The sequence below is a fragment of the Odocoileus virginianus genome, chromosome 34 (genome assembly GCF_023699985.2).
Source record: "Odocoileus virginianus isolate 20LAN1187 ecotype Illinois chromosome 34, Ovbor_1.2, whole genome shotgun sequence".
Lineage (NCBI taxonomy): Eukaryota > Metazoa > Chordata > Mammalia > Artiodactyla > Cervidae > Odocoileus > Odocoileus virginianus.
The window spans coordinates 22,808,820-22,833,834 of NC_069707.1; the positions used below are offsets into that span (position 1 = coordinate 22,808,820).

The 25,015-nt window shown below is 38.9% G+C and overlaps 1 protein-coding gene across 6 annotated transcripts in view; it reads right to left on the reverse strand.

Moving 5' to 3' along the window:
* The window catches only part of ADGRG6 (adhesion G protein-coupled receptor G6), a 150,605-nt gene that overhangs the window by 79,214 nt on the left and 46,376 nt on the right, over positions 1 to 25,015 (reverse strand). For all 6 annotated transcript variants that reach the window (XM_070461626.1, XM_070461629.1, XM_070461628.1 and 3 more), the window contains exons 3-4: positions 4,158 to 4,499; positions 1,150 to 1,773 (exon numbers count right to left, since the gene is read on the reverse strand). In XM_070461626.1, coding sequence (XP_070317727.1) covers positions 1,150 to 1,773; positions 4,158 to 4,499 — 966 coding nt within the window. The remainder of the gene's footprint in view (positions 1 to 1,149; positions 1,774 to 4,157; positions 4,500 to 25,015) is intronic.

The following is a 25,015-nucleotide window of genomic DNA, read 5'->3' on the forward strand; positions in this document are numbered from 1 at the left end:
GCCAGTCTCAGACTGAGAGGATGTTGGTTTACACTCTTAACTCTTACAAAGTTCCAGAGTCTCCTTCTGGAACAGGGCTGTGGTTTACCCTCTTTTCAACAACCCACAAGGAAATACCTTTCAAGTGACATCACATAACAGCCTCCCACCATCTGCAGGGGCACCGTGGACCACACTGGGAGATGGGCTGCCCACACAGGGAAGTGGGTGACAGGAGTTCCCCAGCTGGAAGGGCAAACACAGGTCAAGGATATAGGACAGGGGCCTCAGGTCTTCAGCATGGGTCCTATTTTGTTGAAAGTATTGGGAATCAAGTTGCAATAGAATTCCCTGCAAAATCACTTACAGATGACTTTTGAATATTAGGCCCCTTCTTTGCCTCCTTTATTGAGTTAACTCTGCGACTAAAGAACATGTTATCAACACTTTAGATTTAGTCATGTGACATTGAAAATTGATAATGACCTTTTACTTTTTATATCTCAGTCCTAGAGTAAAATAAGGACTTCCAGAATTGACTGATGTACATAGAGAGTACTTGATAGAAGTCTTTCTTAATGTAATTGTTATAACATGGAATTATATCTCTAAATATTTTGCAGTTGGCTACTCACAATAATAATGCATTTAAAGTATCTCAAAGAGCAACCAAAAAGAGAAGAGTATTTGAAACAGACAACAAATGCTCATTTTCAAATAAGTGGGGGGAAAAAAGAAAATTGATAATTCCTGATTATCAAGATTTTCCATAAAATGTACTGTTCTGATATTGGCTAAATACATACCATTCTTTAAGGTGATGGTTGTTTAAGTAATGTAATGGAAACTGCATTCCAGGATGACAAAGATCAGTTTTTCACTATACCATCTTTGTGATTAAAAACTGTAACATTAATTTCTTCTGTTTTGGTTCTGGAGTTAACATTTCTATCTAAGACACAATAATTGTAACTGTTGTTTATACTTGGGGAAAACTGATATTTTATGGCATAGGAAAAACTTAAAAATGGTAGGACCGAAAGCCTTAGTTGAATATGTATGGTTTGTATTCATATACAAAGATGTCTGTCTATATAATTTCTTGTTGACAAACATATTCACAGAACAATGAGAAAAAAACAAAAAAGAGTGGCTATGCTACAAACTTACCACAGCTGAGGTTGCTTTCAGCTTTCAGGGCTAGGGTTGGGATATTCCAGAAGTCATTTTGCCAGTCCACCACATTCCCTTTCACACTGCAGCTGAGGTTGGAGAGGATTTTGGAACTCACGGTAAAATTCCAAAGTCGAAAATTATAAATGTCCCCTTTGAGAGAGCCAATGTCATGTTGGTTGGAGCCCAGCAACAATTTCCCATTCCCGGGAATAACTTTACTAATGGTAGAATTGCATGAAACTGTTCCATAGTTTCTTTTGAAATTTACACCAATGGTGCCCAAAGAGCTACTCCAAACAATGCAGAGCTGCTCAAAGCTTTCTGTGAAAATATCTTCCTTACCTTTCACAGGTAAAGCACTGTTTAGTAAGCATTTTGAGCCAAAAAATGATAGAAAGTAGCCAGTCTTGGTCTTTCCGAAACTGAGCAATTGTGGGAAGGATGCACCTGAGTAGGAGAAAGCTATCCATTCGCTGTCTTCTTTGCCCATTTTGGTTGCTTCAAAGCAGAGTGTGAAAGCTCTGAGCTCTGGAATAGAGACACTTTTTGCAACAGATACCTGGTAAGAATCAAGTGACTGGGGTAAAATGACCTTTTGATTCCTTAAGGACACGGCCACTAGAACAAAACACAGTAACAGATAAAGCGTGTTAACTTCGGACATGGATTAGAGATGCAAAATGTCTGAGCCCTCCAACCTCCACCCTCTCTGCTAACTGGCTTTTACCCACCGCTTGCCCCACCCTCTCCCCTTTCTCTGCCCACCACTCTCCACTGCCAACCCAGTACCATATGCCAATACCAATACCAATAAGAAACCCCACCCATTTTAACTCTAGTCATAGTTGGCTCTCACACCTAAATCTTCCAGTTCTAGCTTCCAAAGTGATGCTTTTTTTTCTTTTTTTAAATCCCTGAACTGAAGGAGATTAAAAAAATTAAGGAAACTACTGGTTTCAGGAAAGTTCATACATTATGATTTTTAAAACTATGTTTCTTTTCAAACAGTTTTTAAACATAGTAGCTAATAGTTCTGTTCTTCACTAACCATCACCTTTAATTCAACCCAAACACTCCTATGCTACCATTTCCCTCTGGATACTCCATATCTTACTAGTCTTCCCCATATCAGGTTATTTTAGGATCAAAGGCAAAGACAATTCCATTGTAAAAAAAACCAAACAAACAAAAATGGCATTTTAAGACACATCTCCTTGACTTCTGGGCATGTGAGCTAATTTCTGAGACAATACGGAAGCAAAGGTTGAAGGACAGACATTGGAGCTCCCTTGGCCAAGTCATTCTGCCTTAGCCCCCATGTCTATAAAATGAAGGGAAAGGCGCCAATTATATATGTGGTTAATGAGAATTGAATAAGGAAATACCTGCAAAGCACCAGAGCAGTACCTGTGCCAAGCTGTATATAGCTATTACTGATTACTAATATAGATGACTATTATTATGTGCATAATAAAATTTAAAATGTATTAGCCTAGTCCTTCTGTGACATACATAAAATTATTAAGTAATACAATGGATTTCATTCTGGGCTCAAACAATAGATATTGGTAAACATTATGTACTGACTTGAGAGAAAAGTAGCTATTTACACTGGCTTCATATGAATGCTAGTTTGAATATATTTTAATACACATCAAGAATAGCTCTATAGTAAAAAAACATCCTGTTAAATGTAAATATTCTGGTCAAAAACCCATGATGGAGTTGAATGAATCCTGATTGTTTAGTCCACTTCTTAAATATAAAGCAGCATACAGGTCTACTTGGACTTCCCTGGTGGTGCAATGGTAAAGAATCCCAATGCGGGGGAAGCATGCTCAATCTCTGGGTGAGAAGATCCCCTGGAGAAGGAAATGTCAACCCACTCCAGTATTCTTGCCTGGGAAATCCCATGGACAGAGGAGCCTGGTGGGCTACAGTCCATAGGGTCACAAAAGAGTCGGACACAACTTAGCGACTACCTACCCAAAAAGATACAGTATAAACCCAGTATTCTATATGCATTGTGAAAATAAAAAGGCCAGAGGGAAATATGTCCATCAACATTTTATTAGTAGTTATGGCTGGGTGGTAGATGTGTAGGTAACTCTAATTTTTTTTTTAAATTTTCAAATTTCCCATAATATTTTGTAACCTTAAAACATTATTTGAAAAATTAAAGCATGTATGTTTCAGTTAACCACATAAGTATCTAATGCCAATCACAAACAGTAAATAAAGATGTCTATCAGAAGCACAAATTGTAATAAGAAGGGTCAGGCATTTCCATAGTGCTGCCTTTCTTGTTTCTTTTTTTGATAAATAAAGCCTACTTAAGTAGCTCAGGATGGAAAAAAAATTATTACTAAATCTCATAGTCTTGAAACTTGAGTTTTCTTTCAGCACAGAAAGGTTCTAGAGAGAATGGTTCAATTTCAATGTTCTGCTGTGCCAGAACCTAGGAAATATGTCTGATAAAAATATATTTCTTTCTTTCAGTTAGCCATTTTCAAGGGGCTTTCCTCAGGCTATGTTATTTATTAGCTTCAGTTACACAAAGCTCATTTTACATGTTAATGTATATGTTTATTTCTTATATTTATTCTCCAGCATAATTCCTTAAAAGAGCAACATCTTAAAAGCTTAAAATAAAATGATTTATAAATAAGAATACTTTGAATGATTGCTGGAGAGATATTAGAATTAGAGTCAATTATTAGCTGTGGTATATTCACAGAATCTTTCAAACAGCCTTTAAATGTTCTGCATGTAAACACTAGAAAAGTGTTTCAGCTCTACTATAACCAGATTTTGGATCTGGTAACTATATATTGCTAATGAGAATGCTCAGAAAATACGAACAGATTCCTGCTGCCCTTAAATTCTAATCCTAATCATTCATATTCACATAAAAGAGCACAACTCTGTCCTCTGGGCCTTGTGTTTATTGCTGAACATGATAAATGAAAGCAGAAGTCTGGCGCCGCCTTTGGTTTACATACCTCTGATGTAGCTGGCATTGAAACCTTTCTTCTGGATGCTAAAGTCACTTGAGAAAGACACATGCATCTCATTCGCACTTGAGTTAAACGATAGGCCTTTGGCAGTTGCTCCACAAAACTTCGTCTGGCTCTCTCCATTATCAAGGGATAATGAGTCATAAATGCAATTGGGAGCTTCTTCAATGTCGAAGTCATTAAACGTTATCTGAATGATATAGCCCGTGGGGGCTCGGAGGGTCCACATGCAAGCCTGGCTGTTGGGGTAGTCGTGAGGGTAGCAGGGAGAAGTGAAGGTCCCGGAAGCGCTAGAGAGGACCACCCTGCAGTTGGCACATGCCCATACTGTGGGCCAGACAAAAGAGAGACGGAGAGAAGGGCTGGGTCAGAGGTGTGCAATAAACCGGTATATCACGCTCAGGGGACTATCAAGCAGCAAGCATTTGTCAATAGCAAAACACAATCGTCAACATGAAAAGGAAAATGAAACCATCTCAAGGAAAAAAAGAAAAGCCAAGAGAGCCACAAAAAGTAAAAGGAAGATACGCAATTTTAGAGCAATGATTTTTTTAAACTTGGGGGAGGGTCATAAACACTGAGAATCTGATACAAGTCAGGGGAACTCTCTCCAGTAAAATGTACAGGGTCCCTGCACCTGGCATACAATTTCAGGGAGTACATGAGGTCTTAGGAGGTAACATTCTGGATTTCACAAAGGTTCACTGACTTTAATCTTAAAGGATTAAGGATCTCTACTCTAGAGACTGAGCTAGGGTGGAGGGGATTTTACAGAACTATAAATGCAGAGCAATATTACAAAACTTGGAAGAGAAAGACTTAGGAAATAAATGTTTAAAGAGAAAGCTAGCTAGTAGTACAAAAAAATTTGACAAGTTATCATCTGGCAAATCGCATTTTTTTCTAAAATTCAAACACACAGCATTACTGTGGGGAACAGTGTGGAGATTCCTTAAAAAACTGGAAACAGAACTACCATATGACCCAGCAATCCCACTCCTGGGCATGCACACCGAGGAAACCAGATCTGAAAGAGACACGTGTACCCCAACGTTCATCGCAGCACTGTTTATAATAGCCAGGACATGGAAGCAACCTAGATGCCCATCAGCAGATGAATAGATAAGGAAGCTGTGGTACATATACACTATGGAATATTACTCAGCCATTAAAAAGAATTCATTTGAATCAGTTCTGATGAGATGGATGAAACCTGAGACCATTATACAGATTGAAGTAAGCCAGAAAGATAAAGACCAATATAGTATACTAACACAAATATATGGAATTCAAAAAGATGGTAACAATAACCCTATATGCAAAACAGAAAAAGAGACACAGATGTACAGAACAGACTTTTGGACTCTGTGGGAGAAGGGGAGGGTGGGATGTTCTGCGAGAAAAGCACTGAAACAAGTACACTATCAAGGGTGAAACAGATCACCAGCCCAGGTTGGATGCATGAGACAAGTGCTCGGGGCTGGTGCACTGGGGAGACCCAGAGGAATGGGATGGGGAGGGAGGCGGGAGGGGGGATCGGGATGGGGAACACATGTAAATCCATGGCTGATTCATGTCAATGTATGGCAAAAACTACTACAATATTGTAAAGTAACTAGCCTCCAACTAATAAAAATAAATGAAAAAAAAAACACCAAATACACAGCATCACCTTGCTTGTGTGAAGTACTTATAGTTTTGAAAAATACTTTCACTTCTTCCACTTGTTGATTTTAGTTGGCAATTATATACCTCTATGATTATCTTATGTAGTCATCCACTCAGTGAATATTTATTGAATGTCTTCTCCATGCCAGGCACTATTCTAAATAGTATATGCCATGAGCAGGAAAGACAAAGTCTCTGTCTGAATGATTCTTACACTTCAGTTTTGGACCCAAAGATACAAACAATAGTATAATGACAGATAATAATTAAGAGGTAGAAAGAAAAGTAAAGCAATCAATTATTTCTCAATTATTAGTTACCTAGAGCCTGGTCACCAGCTAGAACCAGAAACCAAGATCTACTGTCTTTCTATTTAGTGATGCTTTTGAAATTAATATTCATGTTGCTTTTAAACATTTATGTAAATGTAGGCAGCAATCTCATTTATTCAACATTCTGGATAAATAAACTGTCAAATAACTGATCACATACACTTTCAAACAGTAAAAGACTTCTACTGTGTTAATGGAACTCACTCTCAACTTCCTGTGTTCTTCCCTCTTTTACTGGGTTGAGTAGAATGAATATACAATAACTTTTCTTAAAAACGGTAGTTAGTGTAAGTATTGACTTATCCTTCTATGATGCAGTGATATATTCAAGGATTTAGATGTGTTATAATACATTGCTCAAGGTAGAATTTTCTTTTTTCCTGTCCCTGGGGCCACCTTGTGTCATGGAGGGGTTTGTCAACTCTGCCCCACATCCATTCTTTCTAACTTGCCCTCCATCCAGTTCCTCCTCCATAAATCTCCAACATCTTTTACAGAGCTGAGGATAGACAGGGAAAAAGATCTATGATCATCAAATGTTAGCCAAATGCCTTCTCTTACCCACCCCTGGAGCACCGTACTCCTCTCCTTGGAGCATGATTAAGAGCAGCAGCTGGGTGAATTCCTGGTGTGAGATGATTTTGCTTATTGTCTGGATCTCCCAAGATTCTCTAGGCTCAACAAGCAGAGGGTTTGTCATAGTCACCATCTGACCCCTCAGGACCTCACGGCACCCCTGCCACCTGGGCAGCCTTTGATAAAATTTGTTAAATGTATGAACAAATAAATGAGTTACCCAAAGAGTTGGACACAGCTGAGTGACTGAGGGCACACACATACAAATGAGTCACATGACTATATTAAAGAATGACTATAGTATATGAAACTGTCAACCAAAATCTAAGCCCCCCAAAAGAGTGCATCATATCTGGGATATCTCTTCGGATGGGGTTTTGAGGCTCTTTCTTCCAATGATTTCACTCATGGCATGAGATTGAGATGATGAGGGCCTACCTCTCTGACATGTTTAGCTTTCTGTGACTGTACCCTGGGCTCAGAACCAAGAACTAATCCTGGTGGATTAACAGTAAAGTATCCAGCAAAAGGCACTGGAGATTATAAAAAAAAGAAAGAAAGGAAAATAAGATACAATCTGAGTCATCCCAACATGCAGACAGCATTATTTTTCCATAATGAGATGCTATCCCCTACATCCCTTACCCAGCTAATGTTCATGATTTCCTTTACATTATTTTTGCCAAATTCTTCCAAGAGCTAATGAAGGGTATAAAAAAAAAGTCAATCTGACTCACCACACTGACCATGTAACCTTGAACAAGTTAATCTCTCTGTACCTCAGTTTTACCACTTTTAGTTCAGTCGCTCAGTCATGTCGACTCTCTGTGACCCCATGGACTGAAGCACACCAGGCTTCCCCGACCATCACCAACTCCTGCAGTTTGCTCAAACTCATGTCCATTGAGTCGGTGATGCCATCCAACCGTCTCATCCTCTGTTGTCCCCTTCTCCTCCTGTTTTCAATCTTTCCTAGCATCAGAGTCTTTTCCAATGAGTCAGTTCTTCACATCAAGTGGCCAGAGTACTGCAGCTTCAGCTTCAGCATCAGTCCTTCTAATGAATATTCAGGACTGATCTCCTTTAGGATTGACTGGTTTGAACTCCTTGCAGTCCAAGGGACTCTCAAGAGTCTTCTCCAACACCACAGTTCAAAAGCATCAATTTGTCAGCGCTCAGCTTTCTTTATAGTCCAACTCTCACATCCATACATCAGTACTGGAAAAACCATAGTTTTGACTAGATGGACCTTTGTTAGCAAAATAATGTCTCTGCTTTTTAATATCCTGTCTAGCTTGGACATAGCTTTTCTTCCAAAGGGCAAGAGTCTTTTAATTTCATGACTGCAGCCACCATTTGCAGTGATTTTGGAACCCAAGAAAATAAAGTTTCTCATTATTTCCATTGTTTCCCCATCTCTTTGCCATGAGGTGATGAAACCAGATGCCATGATCTTAGTCTTTTGAATGTTGAGTTTTAAGCCAGCTTACTCACTCTCCTCTTCCACTTTCACCAAGAAGCTCTTTAGTTCCTCTTTGCTTTCTGCCATGGTTGTGTCATCTGCGTATCTGAGGTTAATGATATTTCTCCCATTAATCTTGATTCCAACTTGTGCTTCATCCAGGCCGGCATTTTGCATGATGTACTCTGCATATAAGTTAAATAAGCAGGTTGACAGTATACAGCCTTGATGTACTCCTTTCCCAATTTGGAACCAGTCTGTTGTTCCATGTCTGGTCCTAACTGTTGCTTCTTAACCTGAATACAGATTTATCAGGAGGCAGGTAAGGTGATCTAGTATTCCCATCTCTTGAAGAATTTTCCACAGTTTGCTGTGATCCACACAGTCAAAGACTTTGGCATAGTCAATAAAGCTGAAGTAGGTTTACACTGGCAGAAATAAAAGCACCCACTCCCCATGGTTATAGGGAGGACTGGATAGATTAGTATTAAAATGTCCTAGAAACTGTACTGGCCACACAGATAGCACTATTTAAGTGTTGGCTATTATTGTCATTACTATAACAAAATCTGTGCATCAATAATTTAAGAAAAAAAAGTAGCACCCCATCTTAACAGAAACTCTTTTTCCTTTAAGCACCCACTGAGACAGAAAAGACAGAGAAGACTCCCATAATCATCATTTTAAAAAGCAGGTAAAGCATTCTTCTATATGATTCTCATTTACAGTAGCTAAACTGCATTTAGAGATAATGCTACCAAATAGTGATGATCTTAATTGGATGAAATGTCATTAAACTAGGCACAATATCATCATGTTCATTATACTGATGTTTAATAGATCCCAGAAAAGGGCTTTCACATAGGTTATCTCACTTGGCATCATAACAACCCTGGGAATTAGTATCTCCTCCATCTACAGAAGAAACAAATAAGGCTATTATAGATTATATAAATTGCCAAAAGTTACATGTCTAATCGACAGGACCAAGGTTCACACTACCTCTTCTGAATGTAAGTCCAGTGTTTTCCCAGGGAAGGAAAGAAGTTGCCAAGATTAAACAAAAGATGATGAGTCCAAAGTGATGAGTCCAAATCTTGTTTTAAGAGATAATGCTTTTTAATGGGCAATTTCTTAAACACAGTGTAATCACCCTGGTTTTGTTGTTGTTTAGTCATTAAGTTGTGTCTGACTCTTTTATGACCCACGGACTTGTAAACCTCCCAAATCCTCTGTCCAAAAGATTTCCGAGGCAAGAATACTCGAGTGGGTTGTCATTTCCTTCTTCAGTAATCACCCTAAAATTAATATATTTTAAGAAACTAATTTTGAAATATTTGAATAAAGAATGTTAGAGAGTCTAAAATGTAGTGCTTTGGATTTGTCCACTTGGAGCAATAAAATATCACTGCTAATTGATTCCTATTCAAAGAGCCAGTACCCAAAGAAATTATTCTCTCCTGAAGGCAGGGCTACATAAAAAGATGGCTACAGTAGCCACTGAATAAGGTCTTGGGAAAACCAGAGTTAACATCTTTTAAAAGGTACCCAACTCAAAACGTCTGGCTCAAGTTGTTCTCAAAGACAGATTTAATAACATGTTCACACCCATACTTTATAAAAGCAAAGTTTTCAGATAATCTAAACAAACAAACCAAATTCCACCCTTGGTTCTTGCCTATGCTTGCAATGTTGAGTAATAGTTCACTTCTGCTTATTTTCACAAAACTTTATTCCTCAAAGAAACTCAAATCTGAACTGGAAAACCTCCCAGTTATGACAAAGGCTATCTCAGTGTATACAGAATATTTAGATATAGATTTAATAACCATTATCTCATTTTTTTTTCCACCTGAGGTTTAGATTCTTACTCCACCTTTGCTGCAAGTATCTCTCTATAAATCAAATACTATGTTCTTTAAAATCCAAGACAGGAGTATCAGACCCCAAGAAATAAATCAAAAGAGATCAATTTTAGCTGCTTTTAACACAGATCTGTAGATGCAATAGCTGATATTCCTATATTGTGTTAAACAGTGAGCAAAATGAATGTACCTAAATTAAATCTCGGGTTTGGTTTTATTTTGTTTAATCTGAATGTGTATAAAACTGGCACCAGTGAATTTGTTGGACAACTTGCCTGGTGAAGATGTATCTCTAGAAAATTTCCCTTCAGTTGCCTGATCAGTTTGCATCTCTTCGAAGTCACTGAATTATCTGTACAAATCTCTTAAATGAATTGCTTAAAAAGGTTTCAAATATTTAGCAGCCTTGGGGGTTTCTGCAGATGAAATCTAAGGGCAGCAGCGGAGAGCTCTAGAGTCAGCCTGCTGCCTCAGTCATTACCAAACCAGGGTAGCCACGCAACATTTCCCCTGATCAAGTGGAGTGCACCAGATATAACATCCCTGAAATGTAAAATACAAATAACACTTTGGATGCTGGCAGGCGTTAAATAACTAGTAATATACAGAACTGAACGACATCATCGAAGTATTTAAATTCAAGTGATTTTAGGCCTCTGTGTGTATTTTCCTCAGGATAGCAAGGCATCTGAAGGCAGTCTGGCTGTGACATCTGCGTTTCTGTTAATGTGACAGACTTGGCAAGCATGCTTGGGCTCCTCACCATTCCTCTTCAAGCTGGGCGCTCAAAGATAGCATTTCCGCGCAGGGCAAAGTCACTCTTTCACCAAGGTTACACTGGTCGTTCCACCCTCCTGCCAGAACAAGCTAGGACATTCGTTTGCTCCCAAACTCGTCCTAAAACACTGGTTTCCCCAGAGTTAACCAGAAAATTGTCTGATTTTCCTCTGTGATGTTTCAACCTGAAAATATTCGCCAGAAGCACCACAAATATGAAAGTGCTGGAATAACTTGGGCTAGCTTAGGCTTACCCAAGGGCTCAGCAGTAAAGAATCCACCTGCCAATGCGGGAGACTCAGGAGACTCGGGTCCAATCCCTGGGTTGGCAAGATCCCCTGGAGAAGGAAGCGGCAACCCACCCCAGTATTCTTGCCTGGGGAATCCCATGGATGGAGTCTGGAGGGCTACAGTCCATGGGGTCGCAAAGAATCAGACAGAACTAGGCACACATTCTGCTATTCTGCCGCAATAATTTAAACATGGTTTAAAATGTCCCACTCTACTTCAGTCAGTTCAATTAAGTCTGACCTCACTAGAATATGAACAAGAAGTTGAATTGAAGGTTCCTTGGTGAGGCAGCACCATTAAACTTGAATAATTTTTTGAATCTCCAAAGAAACCCACATGCACAACACCCTCAAACACATTTCTGTCTTCTGTGTTACTGTTAATGTTTAAACTTTGAATCTTCTTTCCATAATCACCTTGGCATGAGAACAATCCCTATGTAACTGCAAAAGGTAATACTTTTGAAGATCCACACAAGAGAACTACTGTTAATCATTCCAGAGTCAGCTGAGCATGTAGATATATAACCTGTGTAAGAAGATTAAGAACCCAAGCACATGTGCATGCATTTGCACACACACCCACACACATTTTCATGGGAAACTATTCTCTCTTAAGCAATCGCGTCTTTCTCCAGCTGTTAAAAACACAATCTAAAGGCAATGCACCATTTGAAACAGTCTAAAGCTGCCTGCTTATAACTTACTCTACCTTCTAGTTAATGCATTCAAGTCTCTTATCCCCTTCCTCCCTGCACTGCAAGCCCCTAACTCTGTATTAATCTAGGCATGGACTTTCTCACTCTATGAACTCACAGACTTCTGTACACTGCTGAAAGAATACTCAAAATCAGGCAGATTATTTATGCTAAAGAGGACTCCAATGTGATCTCACTCACCTTCTTCAACATCTGACGGCTCTGAACACTCCCTGATTCTGTGTCCTCCACACTCTTCCCACTGTCTCCTTGATCTCCTCCTGCCTTTCTCTCTGCCCCCTCCGAGCATAGCTCTGCTCTGCTGGCCCTGACCTCAACCAGCCGCACAGCATCACCTGGGAGCTTGTTAGACCTACTAAACAAAATCTGTATTTTAATGAGATTTTCTGGTGATTCCCAAGTACACTAAAATCTGAAAAGTGCTCCTTTAAGTAATAACATACTACAAAATCAATTCACAATCTCCACACATGTGCCTGCTTCCAAGAAGATCTATCTGCCCCTCCTGCATCTTGATTAAAATTTTGTTATTTCACTTTGGGCTGCGCTGGGTCTTCATTGCTTTGTGCAGGCTTTCTCTAGTTGTGGCGGGTGGGGGGCTACTCTTGTTGAGGTGAGTGGGCTCCTCCCTGCCGTGCCTTCTCTTGTTGCAAAGCATGAGCGTTAGGCACTCAGGCTTCAGTTGTTGCAGAGCGTGGGCTTGGTAGTGGTGGCTCGCGGGCTGTACAGTGGGGGATTAATTACTCCACGGCACGGGAAATCTTTCCAGACCTGGGATCGAACCTGCGTCCCCGGCACTGGCAGGTGGATTCCTATCCACTGTAAACCTGGGAGGTCCCCTCCTGCATCTCTTAGTCATATTTGTACCATGACCCCAGAGGAGGACCTCTCACCTGAAGAGAATCAAATCAGGGGCTTGGCTGCTCAGTCAGATTACTTCTCTATGAAGTTAGAGACACAAATTTTTCAGAGAATGATGAACAACAAAATGACAAAGTTATATTAACACAAAGGTATCAGCTTCCTTTGCCACTTGCAAACAAAGACACTGATAAGCAAATAGAGAAAAGAGAAAGAGAGAAAATGTAAGAACAGAGAGATAAGGGAAAACCAGTCCTCTGAAAAACAGAGACTCTCATTCTAGACACTCCATGTCCAGTCACCAGCGGAGGAGCTGTTCTTTGTGGCTTGAGCTTGGATCCTATGACCAGAACTCTCCTACCATGCCGCTTCTTCTTTTCATCCATTGTTTGTAGATTTCTGATCATACAACCAAGTCAGCCCCAAGCCAACACTTATAGGGATCTCCTCTGTCTTCAGCTCTTCCTCTCCTCGCTCATTCTCGCTGTGTGATCTCATCCAGAGGCCTTCCTTACGTCCAAATGCAGATGACATACATGTTCTACTGTACACCAAACCATACTCGTGCATGTCTGCTCAACATCTCCACTTGGACACTTCACAGATTGCTCAATCCAAACACTGTTCCTCCAACCACTTATTCATGTTCTAAGTGCTAGTTGTAAGAAAATCATCCAAACGAGGACTCTGAATATCCCTTCTCTCTTCTTTCCTCTACGCCCCTTAAAGTGGTTTGTCAAGGGCTATGACATCATTTTCTTCACGGTTCTTTCATTTCTCCCCTTCTCTCATTCTTGTGGCCACTTAGTTCTTATCTTTCCTCCCTTCGAAAAAAGTTCAGTAACTAGTCTTTGTGTCAACAGTCTTGTTATCTCTGACTCATTCTTCCCATCACTACAGGAACTATGTATGAAAATGAAAATGCAAGTATAAAAATATTTCCTCTAAATCGAAATCTTCTCTGAAATCCAAAAAAGCAAGCATCTTTGAATGACCATATAGTGCTCCATATTTGTCCCGTTTGCATCTTCTAATTCGTCACTCAACAATCCCCAACATCCATTTACCCAATAAAGAGTTATTAAGCAGCTATGTGCCTGGCACTGTGGTCTGGTACTGGGAATAAGTTGTGGGCAAAATATAACCCCAGATTCATGGAATGTATCTGTTCAGTTCAGTTCAGTTCAGTCGCTCAGTCATGTCCGACTCTTTGCCACCCTATGAATCGCAGCACGCCAGGCCTCCCTGTCCATCACAAACTCCCAGAGTTTACTCAAACTCATGTCCATCGAGTCAGTGATGCCATCTAGCCATCTCATCCTCTGTCGTCCCCTTCTCCTCCTGCCCTCAATCCCTCCCAGCATCAGGGTCTTTTCCAGTGAGTCAACTCTTCGCATGAGGTGGCCAAAGTACTGGAGTTTCAGCTTCAGCATCAGTCCTTCCAATGAACACCCAGGACTAATCTCCCTTAGGATGGACCGGTTGGATCTCCTTGCAGTCCAGATTACTGCAAATACAGATAAATAAGTAGATAGTGATAATACAATGTGAAAATTGCTCTGATGGTGCATGCGTATGTGCTCGCTCAGTTGCTCAGCTGTGTCTGACTCTTTGTGACCTCATGGAGCCCGCCAAGCTCTTCTGTCCATGGAATTTCCCAAGCAAGAATACTTCAGTGGATAGCCATTTCTTCCTCCAGGGGATCTTCCTGATCCAGGAAGCAAACCGATGTGTCCTGCGTCTCCTGCATTGGGACACAAATTCTTTACCACTGAGCCACATGGGAAGCCCATGATGGAGCAGGTAGACGAGTAGATGACTGCAACTACCTAGGTTTAGGTTTTGTAGAAATAGAACCATTTCTAACAGACGAGAAAGAAACTGAGGCCTAAACATGCAGCAGATAAGTTGGCCAATAGAAGAGGGGAGACAGAGGAGAAAAAGAAGAGAGTTCTGCACAGTAGGGTCACCAGGTTGCATCAGCTTGTGGGTGAATTGTTCCAGAAACTTAAGAGTTTTGTTTAGCTGAAGCAGAGTATACAAAATGGGGAGAAACATTAGATAAAGATGGCAAGGTAGGCCAAGATTAGATTCTGCAGGGTTTTACAAGCAATGCTACAGAAAAATTTTTTAAATGGAATATGAGCAGGAGGGAAAATTAAAAGGTTTTAATTATGGGAAAGTAAAATAATCAGATTTGTATTTAGCACATTTTTAAAACCTCACCCTTATGCACATAAACACACAATTACCAGTGAACAAAAACTGTTGTAAGAATAACTGCAGCCTTATGCAAAGGGTTTGAGAGATGACAAGGAGAGAGACAAAAGACAGAAATCTATCCTGGCAGCTCTTTTGTGGAAAGAAAAAAGCAGTCACAGTGGTAAAGGAAGATTAATTCTACGAAGATTCAGTGAAGCAAAGCCTAATTGTTGATGGGTAAGATTAAAACACAGCAAAATGACCTATCTATTGTTTATCAAAGATGTCTTACTTTGATGTATTATCTCTTTAAAAAAAAAAAAAAAAAACAGGAAACTATAAAAAAACAAACACTCACCTAATGTTCATTTCACTTAAGAATGCCACAGAAAACCTGGGATTATCTAGGCAGCACTGCAGGGTAAAACTGGTTTATGTTAGTATTACCCAGAAAGGTACTGCTAAATCTCACCAACATAAGTGGAGAATGTCTTAGCCTCATAAAAGCTAATTATAGTTCTAATACCCATCAAGGCAATGATGTCATTACTGGCTAAACAGCACATGACTAATTCCTTGAGCACTGAACGAAGCTAATGAGATATCCATGTAAAGTGCTAGGACTATACTTGCTCATAGAGAGATGCTCAAATAATATTCATTTATAGTGTTGTGACTGTGGTTATTATTTAATAGCAGAGCATGTTAGTCATACTTTGGTTCTTTCATTCATTTATTCATTCAATTTTCTGGGCCCCTACTTCCATTCATTTTCAGTTTTCTTTTAAATATCTTTATATTTATGCTTATCAGAGGGTGGTCAGAGGGAAAGTAGGATTAAAAGGTCCCTTTTATTATGGGTGCAGATGTGGAACCTGAAATTAATAGCTAGAACTAGTTTTGGTTTTAGAAACTTACTCTCCAAATAGGTTGGGACAATATATTAGGAAGAAGATGGCAGTAGGTGCATCTTAGCTCAAATTTTCCAAATGAGCCTTTAATTTGAGGATTAAAAAAAAACCACTCAGGTCTGTGCACTTAAATAGGAGCAATTTAAATAGTCAAGGTTTGGAGCAAAGCAAATTATCAATGCAACTGAATAATTCTGTCCCTTTATGCAATACTTTTCAATGTAAACAACTTAGTAATAAGGAAGAATTGATGTAAAAATTACATAATATAGATTTTAAAAAATAAAGAAAGATGTTTTTTCAGTACAACTTTCCATTTTATACATAAATAGGTTGTTTAAATATGCTGTCTAACTGCCTTAAGTTAATCCATCACTGGAATTAATTACTTTTCAAAATATTTATACAGTGTTAACTTTGCACATAAATCTCAAGTATTAGAGAAGTGTGTGTGTGAGAGAGAAATAGATTATCTCAAGTTTTAGTAAATTCTAAAGTGGAACTTTGAAAAACTGTTAGTCCAACTCCTTTTTAGCTAACTCACAAGGTCTAGCTGATTAAAAAAAAAAGTTATTATTATGGGAAAAAATCATTGTAGTAAGAACAATATGCTTATGAAGCTGAACTAGAAGCTTTCTCAAGATCTTTTCCAGATCTAAAATTATTACCATTCAAGGTATTTTCTTAATGTGAATACATGCCATATATACCCATATAAAGTCATAAACCCATCTTCTCTGGAGGTGAAGAGAAATAAAAATAACTGCAATAACAACCAGCATTTAGTGAATGACTACTTTGTGCCAGGTGAGAGGGGATTAAACTGTCTTCTTGAAATAATCTATGGTTATGTGAATATTTGGGACACACGACAAGTGGATCACAGTGGGTTCTGCTCTTGGCTAGTGATTGGCCTTGGTTTCCATATTTGAAGGAAATGCCTTTTCTGGTTCTAAAACTCTAGTGGAGTGACAGATCAGAGCTTCAGCTGCCCCTCCACTGGAAGAAACTTCTGGGAGAGTCATGAAACATTGGACGCTTCCCCAAGGAAAGCTCAAGAGATTATAAGGAAGAGGGTCTTTTCGAGTATTCATGAGTCCCAACTTGTTTGTGTTATTTGTCCACATTGGAGCCATAAATCAGCCAGTGCAGGCTGAATGCAAGTGGAGTTTAGTGCTTGGCAAACATCCTGGCTTCTGGGATATATTCCGACTGCTCAAGAAATTTCCACATCTTGCTAACAGTACTTATTGTGCTATTTTGATATTGCTGGCTTAGAGTTACAGAGCAAGTTGTGACAGATTGTGAAGATTTAGAGTGTGGTTACATCAAGGGAAAAAAAATCACCTCCCTTCTACTTAATATAGCTGCTTTTGTATGTTCTTGATGCCTACCAGCTTACTTTACAAAAGAAAAAAAATAATCTATTACTTTCATAAAGTGAATACACTTACTGAACAATGAGGCTGAACTTTGGTCTGCTACTCTATTGCCAAAATGTTTATCTAATTCAAGCTGCACTGGGCTGGGGAAGAGGCGATGGAGGGGTAACATTGTACAGCCGCTGGCCGGTTATTTACATCCAGGCAGCTTCATCAGCTTCTCCACAGTTAAATGGCTTCACCCCTGCCCCAGGGAGCCTTCACACCAATCACCAGTCTGCAGCAAAAACACATTGGAAGAAGTTCATGAAGTTCACCACGCTGGATAATTACAAGTTTCCAGGATAGTATAAAAATCCACTTGCTTACTGTCCTCTTTCAGCCAGCTTTATTTTTAAACTGCAGAAAAATGGGAGAGTGACTTGTTTATAGGTGAATGAATAAAGTCACACCTGCAGGCAAGCCAGAGAGGAAGCCAAGCCACCAAAAGCGGGCGGGGCAGGTGGTCCACAGGGCAAACAGAGTCGCGTGTTTCCCGTTGGAGGTGCTGATCTAAGAACAGAAGCTGGTCAGTGTTCAGGAGGGCTGAGCCAGGCGGACACACCTCTGTCGCTGGAGAGTGCTGGAGGACTTGGGCTGCTCAGGACTCTCACTGGCTTCTGGGGAAGCTGAGCCATCACTGGCTCTTCTGTAAATTGCTTCTACGCTCACAGTCACCGTTGAGCTTTGCAGGGTTGTTTGGGGGAAGTGTTGTGTTAAGTCGATCAGTTGTGTCTGACTCTCTGCCACCCCGTGGACTATAGCCTGCCAGGCTCCCCTGTCCATGGAATTCTCCAGGCCAGAATACTGGAATGGTTTGCCATTCCCTTCTCCAGGGGATCTTCCTGACCCAGGGATTGAACCTGGGTATGCTGCATTGCAGGTGGATTTTTTAGTCTGAGCCACCAGGGAAGCCCATTATAGGGAAAGAGAAATATTATTTTAATATACAGACTCCTTTCAGGATCCCATTTAGAACAGCAAGTAGGGAAATTTTGTAGGGTGTTATCTAAGGAAGTTATTTTGAAATAACAATAGGTATAATACTATTCTTGCTCAGTAGCAAGTATAATACAAAGCTCAGTCACCCCTGACTCATCAGACTGAGCCCCAGGAATTAATAAAATGACATTAAGAAGGTCCACCTTACAGAAAAACTGAAAAGGAAATTCCAAACAATGGCAATGTGGGATTCCAGTATAAATACAAAGCTCTAGATACACATATATCATTTCCCAGGGAAGTATATATGATGGGAAGGCCATATGCCATTTTGGCATCAAATTTCCATCCAAAAAAGATGGTTTAGGTTTCTTGATTCCTTCATAATAATTAAATTAAATAGGAGATAATTTAGATAACAGATCTTTTCTGAAAATCATTTGCTAACATAATTTGAGTAAAATTTCTATTCAAGGCAATCAAAATTATTTTCTTCTCCAATAACTTTCTGTTTGGGGGATGAGCAAGACATTAGGCATTCTTCTGAAGGACCACTCAGCCAACGTGGTTTTGTCCCAAGCAGAAGGACTGCTAGCCTCACAGTGCAAAATAAGCCAAAACAAAAAATATTTGCTTGTAAAGTGATATTAATAGTTTGCACATATGTGATTTTATTGAAAGGAATACTTTTTTAAATTATCAAAAATATTTTTTCTCCAACATACATCTTTTTCACGGATACTATTTTATTGATGTTTTACAATTATTTTTCTACAAAACTGAAAGTCATGATTCAAAAGTGAGCAAGGCAGGAAAAGGTCCTTGGTCACTATATGTCTCATAACAAACAACAGTCAATGAGAAATATATGAACCATGCTGAACTTAAAATGCAGGCCAAAGCTCTTGGCTAAAACATAAAAGACATGTTCCTGTATGAAAAACTTAATGTATAGCAACAAATGCAGGATCGTATCTAGTCATTAGCAATTCAAACACAGTAAAGACCCTTTTCACAAAAGAACATGAGCAAAGCAAACCACAAAGGACAGCCTATCTTGTCATGTCTGTTTACTATATTTAAACATTTGCTCACTGGAGAGCTGAAAATTAAGCACCTATAGTTCACATAAGGTCTTTTGGAAGCAAATCTAAGTTTCCATGTGAACTGGCTTCGGAGTTGCTCCTATGCCAACATCTGTACAGCTGTTCTCAGTACGTACACCCTCCAGAAACTGGACTAGAAATAGCTCACTGCCTGGCTGGAACTCTGGGCACAGCATTTCCGTGAAAGACAGCACTGTCCTCTAAAGCACATTATTCAACAATTAGATTTGGGCTGCTGAAGCGAAAAGACAAAGGCCCCACTATATCCTGTGTAGTTCTATCAATGTGCTTCATGATGTCAGTTTTAGGTACAGCCTTTCCATTCACAGTCTGATTTACAGGGTTTCTAGGGATGTAGAAACTATGCAAAAACATGTGCATCTACCTCTTAGGGTACAGTCTTTCCAGAAGTATAAAGAAATAAAGACTTCAGTATGAAAACTTCATGTCAAAGTAACTTTTCTATCAAAACCATTAATAAAGGTAAATTTTAATGTTAATGAAACTTTAATGGAAAAAAGTACACTCACTTGTACCCTACTTGGTACAACATCCAAAGAAAGTAAATGTGCTGATTCTTTTTGCTGCCTTCAGTAGACTGGAAAAAATTTAAGAAATAAAAATTATTATTATTTTTTTCTTTTCTTTATATATTGTAGTGGTTTTTGCCATACATTGACATGAATCAGCCATGGATTTACATGTGTTCCCCTTCCCAATTCCCCCTCCCAAGAAATAAAAATTAAAAAAAGAAAAAGATGATGGCAATGCCCAGCTGATTTGATCCTGGAATTTCGGGGAAGGCTGGAGGGAACACTCTGCACTAGGAATGTTTAATATAAAGTTGTGATTAAACCATCTTATGATGAGTGGCATCTCGCTAGGTATAATTGGAGTAGCATTATGGCAGATTAAACTATCACATTTTCTTCTCAACCTCCTTTGGTAACTGGGGTAAGGAAATATAGGGAAGTAATACAGAGATTAAAATAAAATAGATTTTAGACATAGTTGGGTGGGAGCTCTTTGCTGTCTGCTTCCTCTTTGATTCTTTGAGTTATATCCAATAAAAATGGAAGTAGAGGGGGAAAAAAAACCCAACATATGAATATCTCTAAGATGACCAACTTATCTTGGGTTCATTCTGTAACATTGCTTAATGCCAGTACACAAACTTACAAATTCCCTTCACCCTACAGACAAAGACTTGGGGTTTTCTGTTTGTTTGTTTCGGTTTTAGGGGGGAAGGCGAGAAAATCTGAAAATCTTGTGATACACACTCTGAAATTCAAGACTATTTTTCTTGGCAGTCTTCATCTAATTTTATTTGCTTGCTTTATTTGTCAGGTTTTCCTATGGATTAAACAACACGAATTCATAACATGAGCTAGGCTAAAAAAAAAAAAAAAGAATCACAAAGGACAAAGTTCTACATGCACACACATAATATGTTCCCCTTCTGGACACATACAGGATATAGTCGCAGACAATTTCCATGAAGTCAGGAAGTGTGGCTACTTGATTCACTGCTAAATATCCAATGTTCACTGTTAGGCATGGCAAAGATTCACCACTCAAATACCCAGAAATTAAGAAACATGCACACACATGTACTTCAAAATTACACACCATTAACATATATGCTTTTACATATATTTTAGATAAATGTATTATAAGATAATTAAAAAAAAATCAGAATCCTTATAGAAAAAAACCAAGTTGTTTGTTCTTTCCTGGTCATGACAGAAAAACCAGAATTCCATTTTAGGCTGAGATTATATTTGGTTTCACAAAATATGTTTGCTTCACTCTAGAATCAACGACTCAATGGACATGAGTGTGACTAAACTCTGGAAGTTGGCGATGGACAGGGAGGCCTGGCGTGCTGCGGTCCATGGGGCTGCAAAGACTCGGACACGACTGAGCGACTGGACTGAACTGAACTGAATCAATCTATACTTACTCAGCACATACTAAGTCTAAAGCATATGTTATAAGCATTAAAGAGGAAAATGATTTATTTTGGGAAAAATAAGAAGCCACAGTAGTTGCTGCTGTCACTCAGTTGTGTCTGACTCTTTGAGACCCCATGGACTGCAGCATGCCAGGCTTCCTTGTCCATCATCATCACCTGGAGTTTACTCAAACTCATGTCCAGAGTCAGTGATGCCATCCAACCATCTCCTCCTCTGTCGTCCCCTTCTCCTCCTGCCTTCAATCTTTCCCAGCATCAGGGTCTTTTCCAATGAGTCAGTTCTTCACATCAGGTGGCCAAAGTATTGGAGTTTCAGCTTCAGCATCAGTCCTTCCAATGAGTATTCAGGACTGATCTCCTTTAGGATGGACTGGTTGGATCTCCTTGCAGTCCAAGGGACTCTCAGGAGTCTTCAACACCACAGCTCAAAAGCATCAATTCTTTGGTGTATGGCCTTCTTTATGGTCCAACTCTCACATCCATACATGACCACTGGAAAAACCACAGCTTTGACTAGACGGACCTTAGCAGAGCAGTCACAAATTTCCCCAAGTAGGAGAGTCACTTGTATGTAAGGCCAGTTGCTGACATTATACATTTTATCATCTTAAACCACCCACATCTCTAGTCTCAATAACATTCAGCAGAATCTCACTTTGTGTGGAAAGCTAGGTCACCTACCTCATGCCTCTCATTTTACAGATGTGGAAGCTAAAGCCCAGAGTTACCAACTGACTTGCCAAAAAGAACACTATGAATTAAAATCAAAATGAGAATCATTTCTGTTTCCCAACTATGCCAAATGCAAATATCCTCTAATATGTATATGCCTATGATATATTTAAATGCAGAAAATAAATTTTAGCATGCCTCTAGGGCTTCCCTGGTGGCTCAGAGGGTAAAGAATCCACCTGCCAATGCAGGAGATTCTGGTTCGATGTCTGGGCAGAGAAGATCCCCTAGAGAAGGGGATGACAACCCACTCCAGTGTTCTTGCCTGGAGAATCCCATGGACAGAGGAGCCTAGCTGGCTATAGTCCGTGGGGTCACAAAGGAGTCAGACACAAAATAATAACTAAACAACAGCAACAATCAAAATATACTGTTGATAAATGAAACCTCCTATATTACCATTAATGCTTCAAGTAATTTTGGGGAAACTTTTTCTTCTTTTTCTAAGAAGTCTAAATATCTCAAATAGAAAATCTTATGTTCAAATATTGCTTTGCTCATGATCCATAAATATTTTTTCAAGCAAAGAGAGCAAGTTATTTAGTCACAAAGTATACTCTGTATTCACACTGAGGAACAGATGCTTTCAAATGATGTTGGGAATGAAGAGAGAAGTAAATTAGAAAAGGATATTTTTCATTATCCTATTTTTACCAATCCAAAGATACACACTGTTCCCACTGAAAAAACGACCTATCTTTCGCCTATAGCTAAATTTGCCTCTTCCTTTTGATCTTTTAACATTTGATGCAGAGCCCAATCATAAAACGGCTCAGTCGATCAAAGACGGATTGTCATATTCCCTTTGATGCATCCTCTAGAGGGCTTAACAAACACCATTTTAAAAATATACTGTACCAGAACATAAACCTATCACTCATGTTTGTTTTTTATTGAATTTCTGGTAACCAAATGGTGTGATGATTCTCAAAACCCAAATTCCACCACTCCATTACCATGTAGCTAATGGGTTCAGAAAAATCCAACCACAAAAACATAATCACAGTAGTTCTCTGTAAAGTGGTACCTGAAACCTCATTGATTACGACACTTAAAATATTCCCTGTGAAGGTCGAATTCAAAACATATTTATGAAAAATAAACCTTTATGTTTAGATTTTAAATCTGTTGGCCAGAATAAACATGGTAGTTTGGTCCAAAACATAAAAAACGAACATAGAAATCCAGGAGAATATTTAGCTACCTTATCCAAATAAAAACTCTTGTCTGTACTTGAAAGTTATGATGAAGAGCTCCCCAGGAATTTAGAAATCAGATTGTTCTTTAAAGCATTAAACTTTAACTCTTTTGCATTGATACCAACAGACAGAGTCATCTTAGAAAAAGAGAATCTTTCTGAGACCAGTAAGATATGACTTATCAAAATGAATGTGGAGAAATAGTTACAATAGATATGGTAAAAGGAAAATCTAAGAACTCAGTGGTAATACCTATCTATGTATTAAAATCCTAGAAAATGGCCCAGAGTCCGTGTGCCACTAAGGTTAAGATTCTCATGAAATGGATACACAAAGTTCATTTGTATTGATAGGGTTAAACACTGGATTCATCACAATCTTTTAATTTATACTCAGACCACTTCTAGTTTCTTCTTTAGGTGTGCCATCTAGTCTTCTGGCTCCTCTGATAGATATTACTCATTATATATCAAGAAACTGGCTCACTGAGATTTGGTTTCTCAAGTAAAGCGATATCCCCATGACAGCCATGCAAGGAGGGGTAATTTGAAAAATATTTAACAACCCATAACAGCTTGGGCTCCAACCAATTAGAGGATATGTTGGCCAGGAAGGTGGCCATAAAAAACAGTCATCAGGTTTGACTCAGATTTCTCTACTCATTTTTCTTATCCCTTGACTTGTACATAAACTTTCAGTTACTTGTTTTTCTTCCCTCTTTTACTGTGAAATCCATGAGCACAGAGACTTATTTACCACTGTATCCACAAAACCTTGTCTAATTCCTGGTCCTGGTCCTGAAAATAAATAAAAGAATGAATGAATGAAAAAATGAAGGAATAAGTATTAGCTTGGGTGAATCTACCATTACAAGATGGATCCACTTTCACAGTGGGCACAAAATGAAATGTCTGAGCCTCCAAGACTGAGGGATAGCCTAATTCACCAAGGACACCTTCAGGGAGGTCACCTGAGGAAACAGTTTTAGCATCCTTCCTGGAAGCAGACCACTATCTTGACCCAGTCTTTCAGACAATCTGGGGATTCTCCACCCCTCCCCCGCCACACACAACCTACAGTGGGATTATCAGCATAAGAAAACTACATTCTTTGTCTTCTCAACACAAATCTAAGACATATTAAAAAAAAAAAAAAACAAATCTAAGACATAACAACAGCCAAAACATTTAACAGATTAAGATCCTAAGTCAATTTTGCCACAAATTAAAGCCTGGATAAAAGTTAAAAGTTCGATTACAGAAACAGTCATTTTGACCATGTAATAATTAAGCTTCCCTTTTCAATTTGCTATGCTTTAGTCCAAGACTATTAGCCATGTAGCCATTGGGGAAAATGCAATTTTAGTTGATGACATTATCTGATCATAAATTTATGTTTCAACACAAAATAAGTCATCTTAAAGAGGACATTCAGAACATGCTGGGGGTGGGGTGCCAGGATTTATGATATTCTATTTCCTCCCTTTTTGTGGGTCACTAAAAATTCACATATTTAACTGACATATAAATTAGAAAGACTATTTTGAATTTAAACACAGTTGATCATTATGTGAATAAGATTTCTTAAACAAAAAAGCAATAGGTTTAATATAGTGCTTTATATGTACAAACCAAACTTTTGTTCAGTATTTTCATTATTTGTAGCATCTTTATAGCTATCAGCCAACAAGTATAAGTAGAACAGTCTTCATCATGGCTATCAAGGAAAATAAGGTATTTTTTCAAGTTATGTACATTTTCCCTTAGTCTAGTTCCTAACTAAAAACTAAAGAAAAATTAAAGGCA